The following is a 15,509-nucleotide window of genomic DNA, read 5'->3' as shown; positions in this document are numbered from 1 at the left end:
GGGGTTGTTTTCGATATTTTCTCTAGTTAGTATCCAAGTTCGTATGGTTTAGGAAACTCAGAGGATCAATCTAGCAATTTAGCATAAAATAGAAAATCCCTAATTATTTCGTCCAAGTCCTTAAAACTTTTATTTACATAAAGCTCTCACCTTTCATTCTCCTCCAGCGACAGAAGCATCGCGACCGTGTGTAATCTAAAGCAATCGTAGATCTTCGAAGATGGGTGGTGCGGTGAAGGATATAGCTTCAAAGTCCGAGCTTGATAACTTGCGCCAGAGCGGCGCACCGGTGGTGCTTCACTTCTGGGCGTCGTGGTGTGATGCTTCGAAGCAGATGGATCAAGTCTTCTCTCACCTCGCTACCGACTTCCCTCGCGCCCACTTCTTTAGGGTTCGCTCGTCCCTAATCAATTTATCTCCTTCCTGTGTAAAAAAAAAGTCTTTGATGATGCTTATGGGCTTCTCTTGTCAGGTAGAAGCTGAGGAACATCCTGAGATATCTGAAGCTTACTCTGTTTCTGCTGTTCCTTATTTCGTCTTCTTCAAGGTATGTTTATGCTAAAGCTTAGCCCTTTAGCTTTAGGGTTTTTGTTTTTATTAGTTTCTGTTTGATTGGTTGGTAAAACGAGAAGATGGGTCCCCAATAAAATCTAGATTCTGAGCATATAGGAGAAGAATCAGATGAAATCAAGCTTGTTCATGCTTCCCTTTTGCTTCGTTTGGTTGCAGTTTCTCTGTTTATGCTCTGTTTCAGCTAAAGTTTAGCTTTTGATTAGCTTGTGTCTCTGTTAGATTGGTTGGTAATTTTATGCTATATTTCAGCTAAAGTTTAACCCTTTACCGGTGAAGGATCAAGCTTTAGGGTTTTTGTTTTGGATAGTTTTGTGTCTCTGTTAGATTGGTTGGTAAGAACAAGAAGATGGAACCCAATCAAGCTTATTTGTTCAGACATTGAATCTTGTGTCACTGATTGTACTGAAAGTTGCTACCTTTATCTGACTTTAAATTTTTATTTCTTATTGAAGGATGGCAAAGATGTAGACACACTTGAGGGAGCAGATCCATCAAGCTTAGCCAATAAAGTTGGCAGAGTTGCTGGTTCCAGCACTTCTAATGAGCCTGCTGCTCCTGCAAGCCTAGGGTTGGCTGCAGGGCCAACGATTCTCGAAACCGTCAAGGAGAATGCGAAAGCTACTTCGAAAGACCGAGCTCAGCCTTTATCCACCACCACCACCACGGAAGCTCTCAATACCCGTTTGGAGAAACTTACCAACTCTCACCCTGTTATGTTGTTCATGAAAGGTACCCCTGAGGAGCCTAGGTGCGGTTTCAGCAAGAACGTAGTTAACATCTTGAAGGAGGAGGAAGTTGAGTTCGGAAGTTTCGATATACTTTCGGACAACGAAGTCCGTGAAGGTCTGAAGAAGTTCTCCAACTGGCCAACGTACCCTCAGCTGTACAGCAACGGAGAGCTACTCGGTGGAGCTGATATTGTGATAGCGATGCACGAGAGCGGCGAGCTGAAGGAAGCTTTGACTGATGAAGCTGGAAAAGGAGGAGGTGGGATCAGTTCAGGCAACGCAGGAGGGTTAAGCGAAACGCTCCGAGCTCGGCTCGAAGGGCTTGTTAACTCAAGTCCAGTGATGCTGTTCATGAAAGGAAAGCCAGAAGAGCCAAAGTGCGGGTTCAGTGGGAAAGTGGTTGAGATTCTCAACCAAGAGAAGATCGAGTTCGCAAGCTTTGATATACTCTTGGATGATGAAGTTCGCCAAGGGCTTAAAGTGTACTCAAACTGGTCGAGTTACCCTCAGCTCTACGTCAAAGGCGAGCTTCTAGGGGGATCAGACATTGTCTTGGAGATGCAAAAGAGCGGCGAGCTGAAACAAGTTTTTTCCGAGAAAGGAAAGAGTCTTGAAGAGAGATTGAAGTCGTTGATTAACTCTGAGAAGGTTATGCTTTTCATGAAAGGCTCACCGGATGAACCAAAGTGCGGGTTTAGCTCCAAAGTTGTGAAGGCGCTGAGAGATGAAGATGTGAGTTTCGGGTCGTTTGATATATTGAGTGATGAAGAAGTGAGGCAAGGGATTAAGAGCTTCTCGAACTGGCCTACGTTTCCTCAGCTTTACTATAAAGGTGAGTTGGTTGGAGGGTGTGATATCATTATGGAGCTGAGTAGCAGTGGTGATCTCAAAGCAACATTGTCCGAGTAAAAGCAATAGTTTCTCTCTTCTATTTTTTGCCTTTTGGTGAGAAGATGATATTTCTGGTAATAATATGTTTAGGTGTTGCAAACATTGTTGTTACTTAGGGTTTGTATTATTTATATGATTGGGGAAACATTTTTTCGCATGTCATTTTTTTTTTTGTGTTCGGAGTTATTTTCTTTAATTTTATATTCCAACTTCGTATATTCCACCAATGAATGAATTTTATATTTTTATTATAAATGAAATTCAGTAAAAAAAGAGATCAGAACCAAGCTACATTTAAAAAAAAAATCAAATTAAACGTAAACCGAATTGTCTACATTTAACCGGAGGACCAGAGTTCACCTCAACCAAAAACAAGGGGAAGAAAAATGTTTTTTTTTTTACTTTATAATTTTTTTTTTCTCATTAAACCCTAAATAAACCCATTGCGCCGCGTTGTCGCTCAAGCCCTTAAAAATCTCAGACACCATTGTAATCACAATTGTTTCTGTTCCGCCGTAGAAACCCTTTGCTTCTTGGAAACTAGAACTTGAAGAAGATGGGAATCTTCGAACCCTTTAGAGCTATAGGATACATAACGAGCACGGTTCCTTTCTCCGTTCAGCGACTGGGCACCGAGACCTTCGTCACTGTCAGCGTCGGCAAAGCTTTCCAGATTTACAACGTAAAGCGCCTTCTCCTTTTTTTTTTTACTTATTGAGCTTTCGGGTTAATATTTCTCTTATCTCGCTTCTCTTGCAGTGTGCCAAGCTTAACCTAGTCATTATCAGTAAGTCTAGCTTCCTCTGAAGCTTAAAGTTTCGTCCTTTTGAACTTTTTATCTATGCATTTAGAGTTTAGTTTTCTTACAATCGAATATGTGTGTTTTGTCTGAAGGTCCTCAACTCCCAAAGAAAATCAGAGCTCTTGCTTCTTACCGTGACTTCACTTTTGCTGCCTTTGGTAATGAAATTGCTGTTTTCAAACGTGCCCATCAGGTATGTTTACTTTCAGCTACTTCAAGACAGTCATGTATGATTCTTGTGAAGTTGGTTTTGTGTGTTTCTTAGTTAAGATTCTTGTGGCTATCTGTCAGGTTGCAACTTGGAGCAAGCATGTTGCTAAAGTTGATCTGCTTCTCTTGTTTGGAGAACACGTCCTAAGTCTTGACGTTGAGGGGAACATGTTCATATGGGCATTCAAAGGAATTGAAGAACATCTAGCTCCTGTTGGACATGTTGAACTTTGTGAAAAGTTCACCCCTACTTGTATTGTTCATCCAGACACTTACTTGAACAAGGTATGTCCTACTTGGCTGAAATTCTATTTATTTTTGCAATCCTTCCTTACTAGAAACTACATGTGTAGGTTCTTGTTGGGAGCCAAGAGGGTCCGCTGCAGCTATGGAACATAAATACTAAGAAGATGCTTTATCAGTTTAAGGGTTGGGGTTCATCTGTCTGCTGCTGTGTTTCGTCCCCTGCCTTGGATGTTGTTGCCATCGGTTGTGCTGATGGAAAGATCCATGTTCATAACTTAAAATTGGACCAAGAGATTGTAACGTTTGAACACGCCTCACGAGGTGCTGTTACTGCTTTGTCCTTCAGCACAGGTAAAACACTTTGAGGTCTTGTAGTAGTAGCTATTGCTATCCTCTTCTAAAGGTAATGTAGGCTATTTACTTTTTTAATGCTAATGTGTATCCTGTCATGTTAGATGGGCGTCCCCTTCTTGCATCTGGAGGTTCTTTTGGTGTGATCAGCATCTGGAATCTTAACAAAAGAAGGCTTCAGTCAGTCATTAGAGATGCACATGACAGCTCTGTAATCTCGTTGAACTTTTTAGCAAATGAACCTGTGCTAATGAGTGCATCAGCAGATAACTCACTCAAGGTAAGCTGAGCTTTCTCTTATCTGCCAAACTTATTTGCATCTACTGTGCCGTGTGGTTAACTATTGGTGCTCGTATCTGTAGATGTGGATTTTTGACACAAATGATGGTGATCCTCGTCTACTACGCTTCCGGTCTGGGCATAGTGCCCCACCCCTGTGTATCAGGTTAGCTTTGATTCCTTCTAGTTATGTTTTTTTTTGTTAGTATTTAATTAGCACTACTTATCTCTGTTCGTTGTTAAGTAACTATGGTAGTCATCCGGCTAATATATCAAAAACATTCACTTATGGTTGGATTTCGCCACTGGGACTATCTCTGTAGTGATGGATATTTGTGTGTTTTCCATGGTGTGAGGGCATGCCAAGAAGTTGTCTTGTAATCATAACTGGTTTCTATTCTTTGGTAGGTTCTACTCTAATGGACGGCACATTTTGTCCGCTGGCCAGGATCGTGCCTTCCGCCTGTTCTCTGTCATCCAGGTCAGATAAGTTGCATACTTAGTAACAATTCAATATAAGGATTATGAATTCGCACACCAACCCAACTTTTACCGAAATTTTGAGTTAGATTTTAGACATTGCGCAACCACAATAGTTAGGAAACTATCCCCGCATTTTCATTATGAATTGTTAATCATAAAAGATTGTAAAGTTCAGTATCGTCATGTCAGTTAACTAACTAGTAAGAATTTTTCTCATTGTCCACTTGCTTAAATCCAAAGTTTACAAAATTGGCTAGTATGTTTTGTTAGATGCTATTTGCAAAAAAATTAGTTGCTCTTGTCTTTCAGTCTCCCTATCTCGCGTGGCTCTTTTGATAGAAATTTCTTTACCAATCTATTTGTTTGATTGCCCCTGGATCTGAATTTTCTCTTTAATTTTAATGAGCCTTCTTTATTCTTTCTAAAGATTTGAGTCTTCTTTCCACAATTAATTCATCAGGAGCAACAAAGTAGAGAGCTGTCTCAAAGGCACATATCCAGGCGAGCCAAAAAATTGCGTTTGAAGGTATAGCTAGATAATTTCTTTTGATTTTTCTTAAATTGTGTTCTGATATTTTCGATATTTGAGAGAGGTTGTATATGTTTGTAAGCTTTAATTTAATTAACTCTTTGCTTATGCTCTTTTTTCCTTTCTATGTAGGAGGAAGAGCTGAAATTGAAGCCTGTTATTGCGTTTGATTGCGGTACTTATCTATAATAGCTGATCTATATTTTTTTGTCATATAATCATGTTGGTTAATTCTCTCCGTGAAATTCCTAATGACATGTTGTCTGAAGAATCAAAAACTTAAAGCCAATTGATTTCTACAATTTGGGCTGAGCAGTAATTAGGTCACAGTAGTGCAAACAATTTTACTAATGATGATAGTACTGACCGTGTGAACTGAAGTGTAGATTTGACCTTATGTTATGTCCTATGAATTTGCATTTTGCTGAAGAGAAAAACTGCATCTCCGGTGACTTTTGTTATTTTCTTGTTATGCATTCTAACGAGTTTTATTAATTTTCTTTCCAATGTTTGAAGCTGAAATTAGGGAGCGTGATTGGTGCAACGTGGTTACATGCCATATGGATACAGCAGAAGCTTATGTATGGAGGCTTCAAAACTTTGTTCTTGGAGAACATATCCTCAAACCATGCCCTGAGAATCCAACACCAATTAAGGTTCAAGATAGAACTTGACTGCCCTTACTCATTTTATCAATCTTGTCTCTAGTTGTCATTAAACTCGAAAAATTACTTGTCTGACAGGCTTGTGCAATCAGTGCATGTGGAAACTTTGCAGTAGTCGGAACAGCAAGTGGCTGGATTGAGAGATTCAACCTTCAATCTGGAATCAGCCGTGGTAGCTACTTGGATAAGTCAGTGACTAAAAGTTACTCCCATGATGGTGAAGTGATTGGACTTGCTTGCGACTCCACAAACACACTCATGATAAGTGCCGGATACCATGGGGATGTAAAGGTTCGGAATTTTTTCCTGTCTTATGATTGGCTAGTATAAATGATGCGCCTGTGCTCCTCATTTAAGCATTGTCTCTTGCTGATAGCGTCTGTAACATCTCATTTGTGAAATACAGGTTTGGGATTTCAAGAAGAGGGAACTAAAGTCCAGGTGGGATGTTGGGTGCTCATTGGTTAAAATTGTTTACCACCGAGTAAACGGTAAATTTTCTTACTCCAACTCTTATTATCTACCATCGTATTGTTTGTGATTTTGCTAATTTTTTATTACTTGATAGGTCTTTTGGCTACGGTGGCAAATGATTTTGTTATCCGTTTGTATGATGTTGTTGCACTGAGGATGGTTCGTGAGTTTAGAGGTCATACAGACCGTATAACGGATCTGTGCTTTAGTGAGGATGGCAAGTGGCTCCTCTCATCTAGCATGGATGGAAGTCTGAGAATCTGGGATGTGATACTGGCAAAACAGATTGATGGAGTGCATGTTGATGTGCCAATAACAGCATTGTCTTTATCACCCAACATGGACATTTTGGCAACAGCTCATTCTGATCAGAACGGTGTCTACTTGTGGTAAGTTCCCAAATCAAAGCTTCCTTTTTTTTACAAATATAATGTTTATGCAGTTGTTTTATTGAGTCCATTCTCCCTTTTAGGGTTAACCAATCCATGTACTCTGGAGCTCCAAATGTTGACTCCTATGCTAGTGGGAAAAATGTGGTGAATGTTAGATTGCCTTCAGTCTCTGCGTTGAGATCTTCTGAAGCTGATGCTGATGATAAGAAGACGCAAGTTTCAGAAAATTCTGAAAGCCAAACTGCTGCCAGCTTCTTGATTTCCCCTGAGCAGATCCCAGAGCTTGTTACTCTGTCTCTTTTACCAAAAAGCCAGTGGCAAAGCTTGATCAACTTGGATATAATCAAGGTTTTGCATACTCACTCCCTTCTCACATTAAGTTGATGTTCTTCTGCCAGTTTTGTTGTGAAATGAATTACAATTTGTGTTTGGTTGTTTGTTGTAGGCCCGGAACAAACCAATAGAGCCTCCAAAGAAACCTGAGAAGGCTCCTTTTTTCCTGCCGTCTATTCCCTCTCTTTCTGGAGATATAGTGTTCAAGTCAAATGAATCAGACGATGATGGGGAAGATGAGGACAAGAATAAAGACTCCAAGAATAGCATGAAGAATTTTGATGCATTGGAATCTCCATTCTCAAAACTTCTCAAGTCCTCATGGGATTCAAAACACTGTAAGTGTGAAGGTCTTTGTTTAAGATATAACAAGTTAAACAGCCGTCTTTAGCTTATGTTGCTTATGGAATCTATGTTTTTTTTTGCAGTTTCAGATTTCACAGATTACATTAAGGGTTTATCCCCATCAGCTCTGGACATTGAGCTAAGGATGCTTGAAATTATAGATGAAGATGTTGAAGAAGAGCTTATCCAAAGACCTGAGTTTATATCCATTGGACAGCTTCTTGATTACCTCATCCATGAGATCACTTGCAGAAACAACTTTGAGTTTATGCAGGCGGTTATGAGATTGTTTCTGAAGGTAACTGAAATTTCATTTCACATAGCATAAGTCTTTAGTACAACTCTAACAAGATTCTGTTTTTTTTTTTGTCTGAACAGATCCATGGCGAGACCATAAGGTGCCACCCAAGTTTACAAGAGAAGGCGAGGAAGCTGTTAGAAAGTCAGAGTTTGGTGTGGCAGAAGATGGACAAGCTTTTCCAGAGCACAAGATGCATAGTTACCTTCCTTAGCAATTCACAGTTTTGAAGAAACTTCTGTTAACAACATGTTGCTCTCCTTCTTTATCTTTTTGCATTCACAGTTTTGGAGATGCTTATTAATATATTACCCTTGTTTTTGTTTCACATTGAGATGTTAGCAGTGATTGAGAATATCCTTATTACGGCCCTAGTATTATATCTCTTGGTCTCTTTTTATTATTAGCAGCGAACGTAAAAAAAAGATCAAATATTTTTTCTCTTCAAAATTTTAGTGAAAAGAAGATTGAAGCTTTTAATTAGATTACAGTTAATGTTTTTATTGGCTTATGTAATTCACCTCTCTTTAATGTAATTTTCCAGATGAAAAGTACAAATAATTAATGAAAATTCAATTTAGACAGTAAATTAGTAAGAAAAAATGATTAGAAAACAGGAGAGTAAGCACGCACATAAGTATCTGATTAAATCGTCTCGAGACGAAATGAATATTCAAAATCGTCGTTCTATTCTTCTTCCTCGCTAAGTATACAAAAAAGACTGTTGAGATCGAAATCAAACCGTCATCATGGCGGGTGGTTACGGATCGCAAGTGATGACGATGACGGTGACCAACACTCCATCGGCGGATCTCGCCTTCACTAACCTCGCTTACTGCTCCTCCTCCGATCTCCGTCAGTTCTCCGTTCCCGGCTCCGATCTCTTCCTCGCCAACGTCGCCGACTCCTTCATCCTCTCCCTCTGATATCCTTTCTACTTAAAACCGTTCACGATTCATTCGTTAGTTACATTGCAATGCGAAACGCGAATTTCGCTAGTTGATTTGAGTGTTGTTATTATATCTATAAGCGTCATAGATGATCCAAATCTAGGTTCCTTAGGTGCAGAGAGAGCTGTAGATAATTTTAGTAATAGTTTTAAATGAAATTTTGTTTTTAATAATTTTGATGGCTATGCTTCTTAGGTGTTTAAAATGTTTAAATTAATTATGTTGAACTTTGTTCCTTGTGTTATTCTCTGTGAGATGGTGTTTTTAATTGTCAACTTAACTGGTGATCACTGGGCATGGAAGCATCCGTGATGGAAGCATTGCTCTCAATGCTATTCAACGGAGGCACGCTAGAGTATCCACTGGTGACATGGTCTCTGTTAGCAGGTTATTTTCTTTGCCACAACCTTCTAGACTCAGGAGAGTCAGGACCTTTTGGTTTCTAATAAAAGGAATGTGTTGTTTTTTGCAGATTTGTTCCTCCTGAAAATTTTGAGCTGGCTATGCTGACTCTTGAGTTAGAATTTGTTAAGAAAGGGACTAAAAGCGAGCAGGTTTGTTGTTGATGTCTATCATGTGTTTGTTTCTTGGTACCTTTGCAGGTTGTGATTGAATTTAACTTCCATGTGCAATTTTTTGTTTTCACAGGTTGATGCTGCTCTCCTTTCGACCCAACTTAAGCGGAAATACATCAATCAGGTATAGAGAGATCCTTCTCCTTCTTCTTCTTCTTCGTCTGTAGTATCTGTTCTTGTTGCATTTATTGGTCTCATAAGATACACTAGTCTTGTAATTTATTCATAACCATGTGTCTAATAGAAAAATGAGAGAAACGATAGATACCTAAACATCTAAGGTCTATATAAAATAAATTAGCTGGTATTGAATGTTTACATGGATGTCGTCTGCAAATCCTGCTCAACTGTAGTTTTTAGTGACTATTCTGAAAATCCTGTGCTTAAGGTTATTTTCCCATGTGTTTCTAGACTACGTGGTATCATTTATATGTTTATTTGGCATTTTTATTCACAAAATCAAATTAGCTCTGATTTATTGAAACAATGCACACTGCTGCAGGTCCTGACTGTTGGACAGAAAGCAACATTTGAGTATCATGGAACTAATTACATTCTTACGGTCAATCGAGCCGATGTAGAGGGTCAGAATCAATCTAATGGCATCGAAAGAGGGATGCTTTCTCAAGATACATATGTTGTGTTTGAAGCATCAAACGCAAGTGGCATAAAGGTCTGATTTTGATGAATTCCGTAAATCTATGTGTTATTGATCAGTTACTCGCATTTCTATCAGTTGATGAGTCAATCTTACATTTTAAACAGTAAACATATTATCATATCTGATGTTTGGTAATTTACGGAAACAGATGCTGATTGCTATCTTGTATAATCATATTTAACTTGCGCGTTCTTATGCAGATTGTTAACCAACGGGAAGCTGCTAGCAGCAATATATTTAAACATAAGGAGTTTAACCTCGAGTCTCTAGGCATAGGAGGTCTGGGTGCGGAGTTTGCTGACATATTTAGAAGAGCCTTTGCTTCTCGTGTATTTCCTCCTCATGTCACAAGCAGGTTCTGTCATTCATTCTTCAAGCAAATGTTAGACTGTATTATATATATATATAATATAATTTTCTTCTAAGTTTATGTTATTGATCTTGCAGACTGGGAATTAAGCATGTTAAAGGGATGCTTCTGTTTGGACCTCCTGGTACTGGCAAAACACTTATGGCGCGGCAAATTGGAAAGATGTTGAACGGAAAAGATCCAAAGGTAATGTCCGTCGTTCTAGATATTCCCTCAAGAAAAGTTATGATAACTGATAGGCTTGTCGTCCTTAATCGTATCTCTTAATCAGTTTTTATCCAGGATTTCATATGCATATATACGCCTGAAGTGTTTCATCGTTTCGTGAAGATTTTTGCTATCCTGATTAGATTGACGGTTGACGCTTTTGAAATGTTCCAAAAATTGACATGTTTAATGCTTATGTCGCTCTTTTCTGGCATAATAGATCGTTAATGGTCCTGAAGTGCTGAGCAAATTTGTTGGTGAGACGGAAAAAAATGTAAGAGACTTATTTGCTGATGCTGAGCAAGACCAGAGGACCCTTGGTAAGGAACTGTTTTCCTGAGCTGTGTTTTTGTGTTTTGTTTTTCTTACGCATATGCTAATTGGACACTCTTATTTTACATTCTCAGGTGATGCTAGTGAGTTACATGTCATCATTTTTGATGAAATTGATGCTATCTGTAAGGTACACACGGCTTTTACTTTATAGAAGATAATTTTTGCTAACTTGAAGTTATATGCATTTAATTTTGACGACCAGCCCATTGATTTGGAAACTTATTATTTTCATGGGATCCGCTGGTTTTAAGAGTTTAAATAATAAAATTGTATGCTTCGTAATTTTCAGTCAAGAGGCTCAACCAGAGATGGCACAGGTGTCCATGATAGTATTGTGAACCAGCTTTTGACAAAGGTCAGTCAAAGATCAAACTAATGTCTGTTTATTTGGTGTATACGGATGTGCCTGACACTTCTTTTTCCAGATAGATGGTGTGGAGGCCTTGAACAATGTTTTGCTTATTGGAATGACAAATAGAAAGGATTTGCTTGATGAAGCTCTTTTAAGGTATCTCTATCCTTGTGGTGATAATTATCGATGCTGTCTCTTTTATACTCAGTTACATAACTGGAACGTTCTGATGTAGTTTTTAAAACTTATTTTTCTTTAATGTTCATTTGAGAAGATACCATCCCAAAGCGTATTTGTTGCTTAGATCAGCTTTTAGAATGAGTAGTGCATGCTACTTTAAACCTTTTATTTTTATTATTTTGACTATAGGCCTGGAAGATTGGAGGTTCAAGTTGAGATAAGCCTTCCTGATGAAGCTGGGCGCCTACAAATTCTTCAGATTCACACAAACAAGATGAAGGAAAATTCTTTCCTTGGTCATGATATAAATCTCCAAGAGCTTGGTATAGCTTCATAGATTATACTTTTTCAATTCATGGAATGTTTGGTAGTCATGTTTCATCCAATATTTCTAATCAAAAGAAACAAAAGAAAGTTCTCTTGTATATTGACTAGATACTTACTAGCATAATTGTGTCACTGACCAAATATGTCAATATTGTCTTGCAGCTGCTCGAACAAAAAATTACAGTGGTGCGGAGCTTGAAGGTGTTGTTAAAAGTGCTACTTCATATGCGTTAAACAGACAATTAAGCATGGATGATCTTACAAAGCCAGTGGAAGAAGAGAACATCAAGATCACCATGGAGGATTTTCTCCATGCAATCCATGAAGTTCAGCCTGCCTTTGGAGCTTCCACAGATGACTTAGAGCGCTGCAGGTAATTTTCTATACTAAGTTCGTGGTGTTCTAGACTCTAGACGATTTTTGATATGTCTTGATGGAGTGGGCCTTTGCACATATGATACGCTTATACTAGTTTCAAAGCCAAACTTAAATCTCTTCGTTCCTGTGAGTCATGTTCTGAAAATGCATTTCTTGTTACCTAGGAACTGCTTTTTTCTTATCTCTTTAGGATAATTTCATTGATTTCTGAATTGTAATTAGAAGTCTAGTATGTGAAATTGTACTTAGATGGAATGGGACGTTTGAGTTGATCTAAACTGGTCCCTGTTTATTTTGTGTTGTTCTTTCGTATCTGGCCAGTCCAATTCACTTGGCAGGCATGTATTGTATGCATCACCTCTAGGTTTTGATTTACCAGTGCATTAATTTTGAATATTCTGACATGTATGCAGACTCAATGGGATGGTGGATTCTGGGGATAGACATAATCACATATACAAAAGAGCTATGCTTCTAGTTGAGCAAGTTAAAGTCAGTACTAGAAGTCCTCTAGTCACTTGCCTTTTGGAAGGGCCCAGTGGAAGGTATCTTCCGTGGTTTATAGCCCACATTTTTCTCTGGCTTGATGTTTTGCAAACCTTTGCTGATTTTAAAAAACTTTTCTTTTCTGGGCAGTGGGAAAACTGCTTTAGCTGCAACAGTTGGTATCGATAGTGACTTCCCATATGTTAAGATTGTAAGTATACAGCGTATTAAACCTTACCATTGTTTTCTCTTAGTGTGTATTGATTCCCTATTTTTGTAGGTCTCTGCGGAAACGATGATTGGTCTTCATGAGAGCACAAAATGTGCTCACATTGTCAAGGTTTGTGCTTTGTAGAGAACTCTTGTATACTGTAATTTTGTTCTATCAACTGCTGAATCTATTTTGGTGTGAATGAGGCAGGTATTTGAGGATGCATATAAATCACCAATGAGCATCATTATCCTTGATGATATTGAAAGGTTATTATTATCTGCCATTTGTTTCCTTGCATAAATTGCCTCCTGCTCAGTACAATGAATTTCTGAAAATTGTAGATTGTTGGAGTACGTAGCAATCGGCCCTCGTTTTTCAAACATTATTTCTCAGACGTTGATGGTTCTTCTCAAACGACTTCCTCCTAAGGTGCTTCATTCACCATTTTGCAGATTCTGTATTTTTATGCTTGATCTGTTGATCATCACTTAGAGTGAAATCATCTCTGGTTTGGTTGTTGGCAGGGAAAGAAACTTCTGGTCTTTGGGACAACAAGTCAACTAACCTTCTTAGATTCTGTTGGTATCTGTGAGGCCTTCTCTATCACTTACTCTGTTCCAACATTGAGAACAGAGGACGCAAAGAAGGTAAAAAATGGTCCTTAGTAACTATCTACTCCTTAGTTCCAGTTCCCATCGATTTCTGGATTCTTGAACTGGTGCGTTTGTTTCTCAGGTGCTGAAGCAGCTTAACGTCTTCTCAGAGGATGATGTGGAAGCGGCTGCCGAGGCTCTCGATGACGTATGTTTGTTACCAGGAATAAAGAACAATATTTTTATGTTTCATGCTAACTTCTAAACTTTATACTTTGACTTTGCAGATGCCAATCAAGAAACTATACATGCTAATAGAGATGGCAGCGCAAGGAGAGTACGGTGGATCTGCAGAAGCAATCTATGACGGGAGAGAGAAGATCAAGCTCACTCATTTCTTTGATTGTCTCCAAGACGTAGTCCGGTTCTAACAACTTCCCATGCAAGTCGTTTTCTTTAAACTACTGCTTCCTTCATTGGTTTGCCTCTTTTATTTTGCTTCTAGGTGGAGCTTTTGAAAACTCGGTTGTGTATTTGGAAATCTTGTTAGTCTTTGGAATTTTAGTTCATTGGTGGAGGAATGAATGTAACTGATAAGGATCCTTCGTCTATTACTTCTTTTGGTGAGTGAAACAATACTTTGGATGTTTAGTTATAAAAGTATTCCACTCGTTTATTGAAACAAATATCAGGAGGTAGAGACAATTAGAGCAGTTAGATATAGCTATTTATACCAAAAGTCGTCATAAAATTTCATAATTATGTTTTCTACAAATGTGCTAAAATATAAAATCAAGTCAAATCTATTTGTGCAACTTTGCTCTCTCTTAGATACAACATGACAAATAATATACGCAGTGTAACATAATTTGAAATATCTTTTCTCAGGATATTTGAATTTTTGAAATCAAGGAAATAATTATATAAAATTCATAAGAAGAAAATTATTAGAAAAAAAAAAACAAAAATTTTAGAGGCAATAAATGAGTTTGTTGGTCGGTAACAGCAGCACTCTTTCCCACTTGCTAATTTATTCGAAGGTGATGTTTCCATTGCTCCAAGCGTTAAATTTTTCTAATTTACTTATTTACCCTTAAGGCATCCGTTCAAATAGGAGTGAGCATTTCGGTTTAATTACTGGTTCGTTTGGGTTATTTAGGTTTAAGAAATCTTGAACCAAATTAGTAATGTTTGGTATATGTTCGGTTTGGTTCGTTTTACTTCGGTTCAGTTCGTGCTCGGTTCAGTTTTGATTTAATTTGGTTTGTGTTTGGTTCGGTTTATTTTGGTTATGTTTGTATTTTTCAGTTTAACCGAGTTAATTTTTTAGTTTATTCTAGTTCAATTACAAAAATATGATTTATAAAAACATAAACAAATCATCATTTGATACTAAATCATTTTTTCTTCATATTTAAACGTAAAACCAAACATCACAATAAATATATAGAAAATGTAATTTAATAATTTTATATTATTATCTTCAAACCTAATATATATATCATAAAATAACTTTTTCCGTTTTGATGTTAATATATGAGATTCATATTCATATATATTTACTTTATAAGTATTACTAAAAATTGAAATATATTGTAAAATTTAGAAACCAAGAAACCAATTTTAATTTTAAAGAATTTATCAAAACGATGTCGTTTTGATCTCGTTTTATCCTCAATACATATGTATTCCTCTATATATATACAGTGAAACCTCTATAAATTAATAATGTTAGGACTACACCAAAACTATAATTTTTTTATTAATATATAGAGATATTAATTTATCGATATACTAATTGAACCAAAAACTCAATTTGAGACTATAAAATTATATTATTTTATATATATATATTTAGTGTATATTAATTTATAGAGTATTAATTTAAAGAGGTTATACTTTGTATATATTGTTAAACTATAGAACTCATATAATGTAACTAAAAATATTAAGTATTAGATAAAAACTAAACTTGAAATTAAAATTACGTTCTTAAAGATATATCTAACATTATAGTTAAATAAAAATTATACTGATTTATCAAGGAATATATTTACAATATTATATATATATATGTGTGTGTGTGTATGTGTTGACATTATCCTTTAGTTGACCACAAAATTTTATTCTCAAATTTAAACAAATTTTCAATATCTAAATAAGTTATTTAACAAATATTACAACTACTCATAATATCAAAATATATTTTAAAATTATATAAATAATCATTTTAGATCGATATTACATAAATCTCTTAACGAGTATACAATATTATAATTTA

At 37.0% G+C, this 15,509-nt stretch overlaps 3 protein-coding genes across 3 annotated transcripts; all 3 read left to right on the top strand.

The window, feature by feature from the left end:
• Window positions 1-124: 124 nt before the first annotated feature.
• LOC103858679 (monothiol glutaredoxin-S17) lies at window positions 125-2,364 on the top strand. The gene is made up of 3 exons (XM_009136078.3): window positions 125-391; window positions 473-547; window positions 1,026-2,364. Exons 1-3 carry the CDS (start codon window positions 221-223, stop codon window positions 2,208-2,210), a joined length of 1,431 nt encoding a protein of 476 aa, XP_009134326.1. The 5' UTR covers window positions 125-220; the 3' UTR covers window positions 2,211-2,364.
• Window positions 2,365-2,550: 186 nt separating this feature from the next.
• On the top strand, window positions 2,551-8,049 carry LOC103858678 (U3 small nucleolar RNA-associated protein 21 homolog). The gene is made up of 18 exons (XM_009136077.3): window positions 2,551-2,874; window positions 2,952-2,979; window positions 3,087-3,187; window positions 3,286-3,489; window positions 3,558-3,801; window positions 3,906-4,081; window positions 4,164-4,246; window positions 4,489-4,561; window positions 5,024-5,089; window positions 5,225-5,267; window positions 5,609-5,748; window positions 5,836-6,048; window positions 6,164-6,248; window positions 6,326-6,620; window positions 6,704-6,971; window positions 7,069-7,294; window positions 7,385-7,599; window positions 7,680-8,049. Exons 1-18 carry the CDS (start codon window positions 2,749-2,751, stop codon window positions 7,827-7,829), a joined length of 2,736 nt encoding a protein of 911 aa, XP_009134325.1. The 5' UTR covers window positions 2,551-2,748; the 3' UTR covers window positions 7,830-8,049.
• Window positions 8,050-8,216: 167 nt separating this feature from the next.
• On the top strand, window positions 8,217-13,914 carry LOC103858677 (vesicle-fusing ATPase). Its single transcript, XM_009136076.2, has 21 exons — window positions 8,217-8,524; window positions 8,841-8,936; window positions 9,022-9,103; window positions 9,198-9,248; window positions 9,627-9,797; window positions 9,986-10,140; window positions 10,233-10,341; window positions 10,583-10,682; window positions 10,770-10,825; window positions 10,988-11,053; window positions 11,124-11,206; window positions 11,420-11,553; window positions 11,720-11,930; window positions 12,349-12,480; window positions 12,572-12,632; window positions 12,702-12,761; window positions 12,843-12,901; window positions 12,977-13,064; window positions 13,160-13,282; window positions 13,371-13,436; window positions 13,516-13,914. The coding sequence occupies exons 1-21, from the start codon at window positions 8,349-8,351 to the stop codon at window positions 13,657-13,659; spliced, it is 2,223 nt and encodes a 740-aa protein (XP_009134324.1). The 5' UTR covers window positions 8,217-8,348; the 3' UTR covers window positions 13,660-13,914.
• Window positions 13,915-15,509: the final 1,595 nt, after the last annotated feature.

The sequence above is a fragment of the Brassica rapa genome, chromosome A03, assembly GCF_000309985.2.
Source record: "Brassica rapa cultivar Chiifu-401-42 chromosome A03, CAAS_Brap_v3.01, whole genome shotgun sequence".
In the NCBI taxonomy this organism is placed as follows: Eukaryota; Viridiplantae; Streptophyta; class Magnoliopsida; order Brassicales; family Brassicaceae; genus Brassica; species Brassica rapa.
The sequence above is the reverse complement of the archived record's forward strand: the minus strand, read 5'-3'. Positions and strand labels throughout refer to the sequence as shown.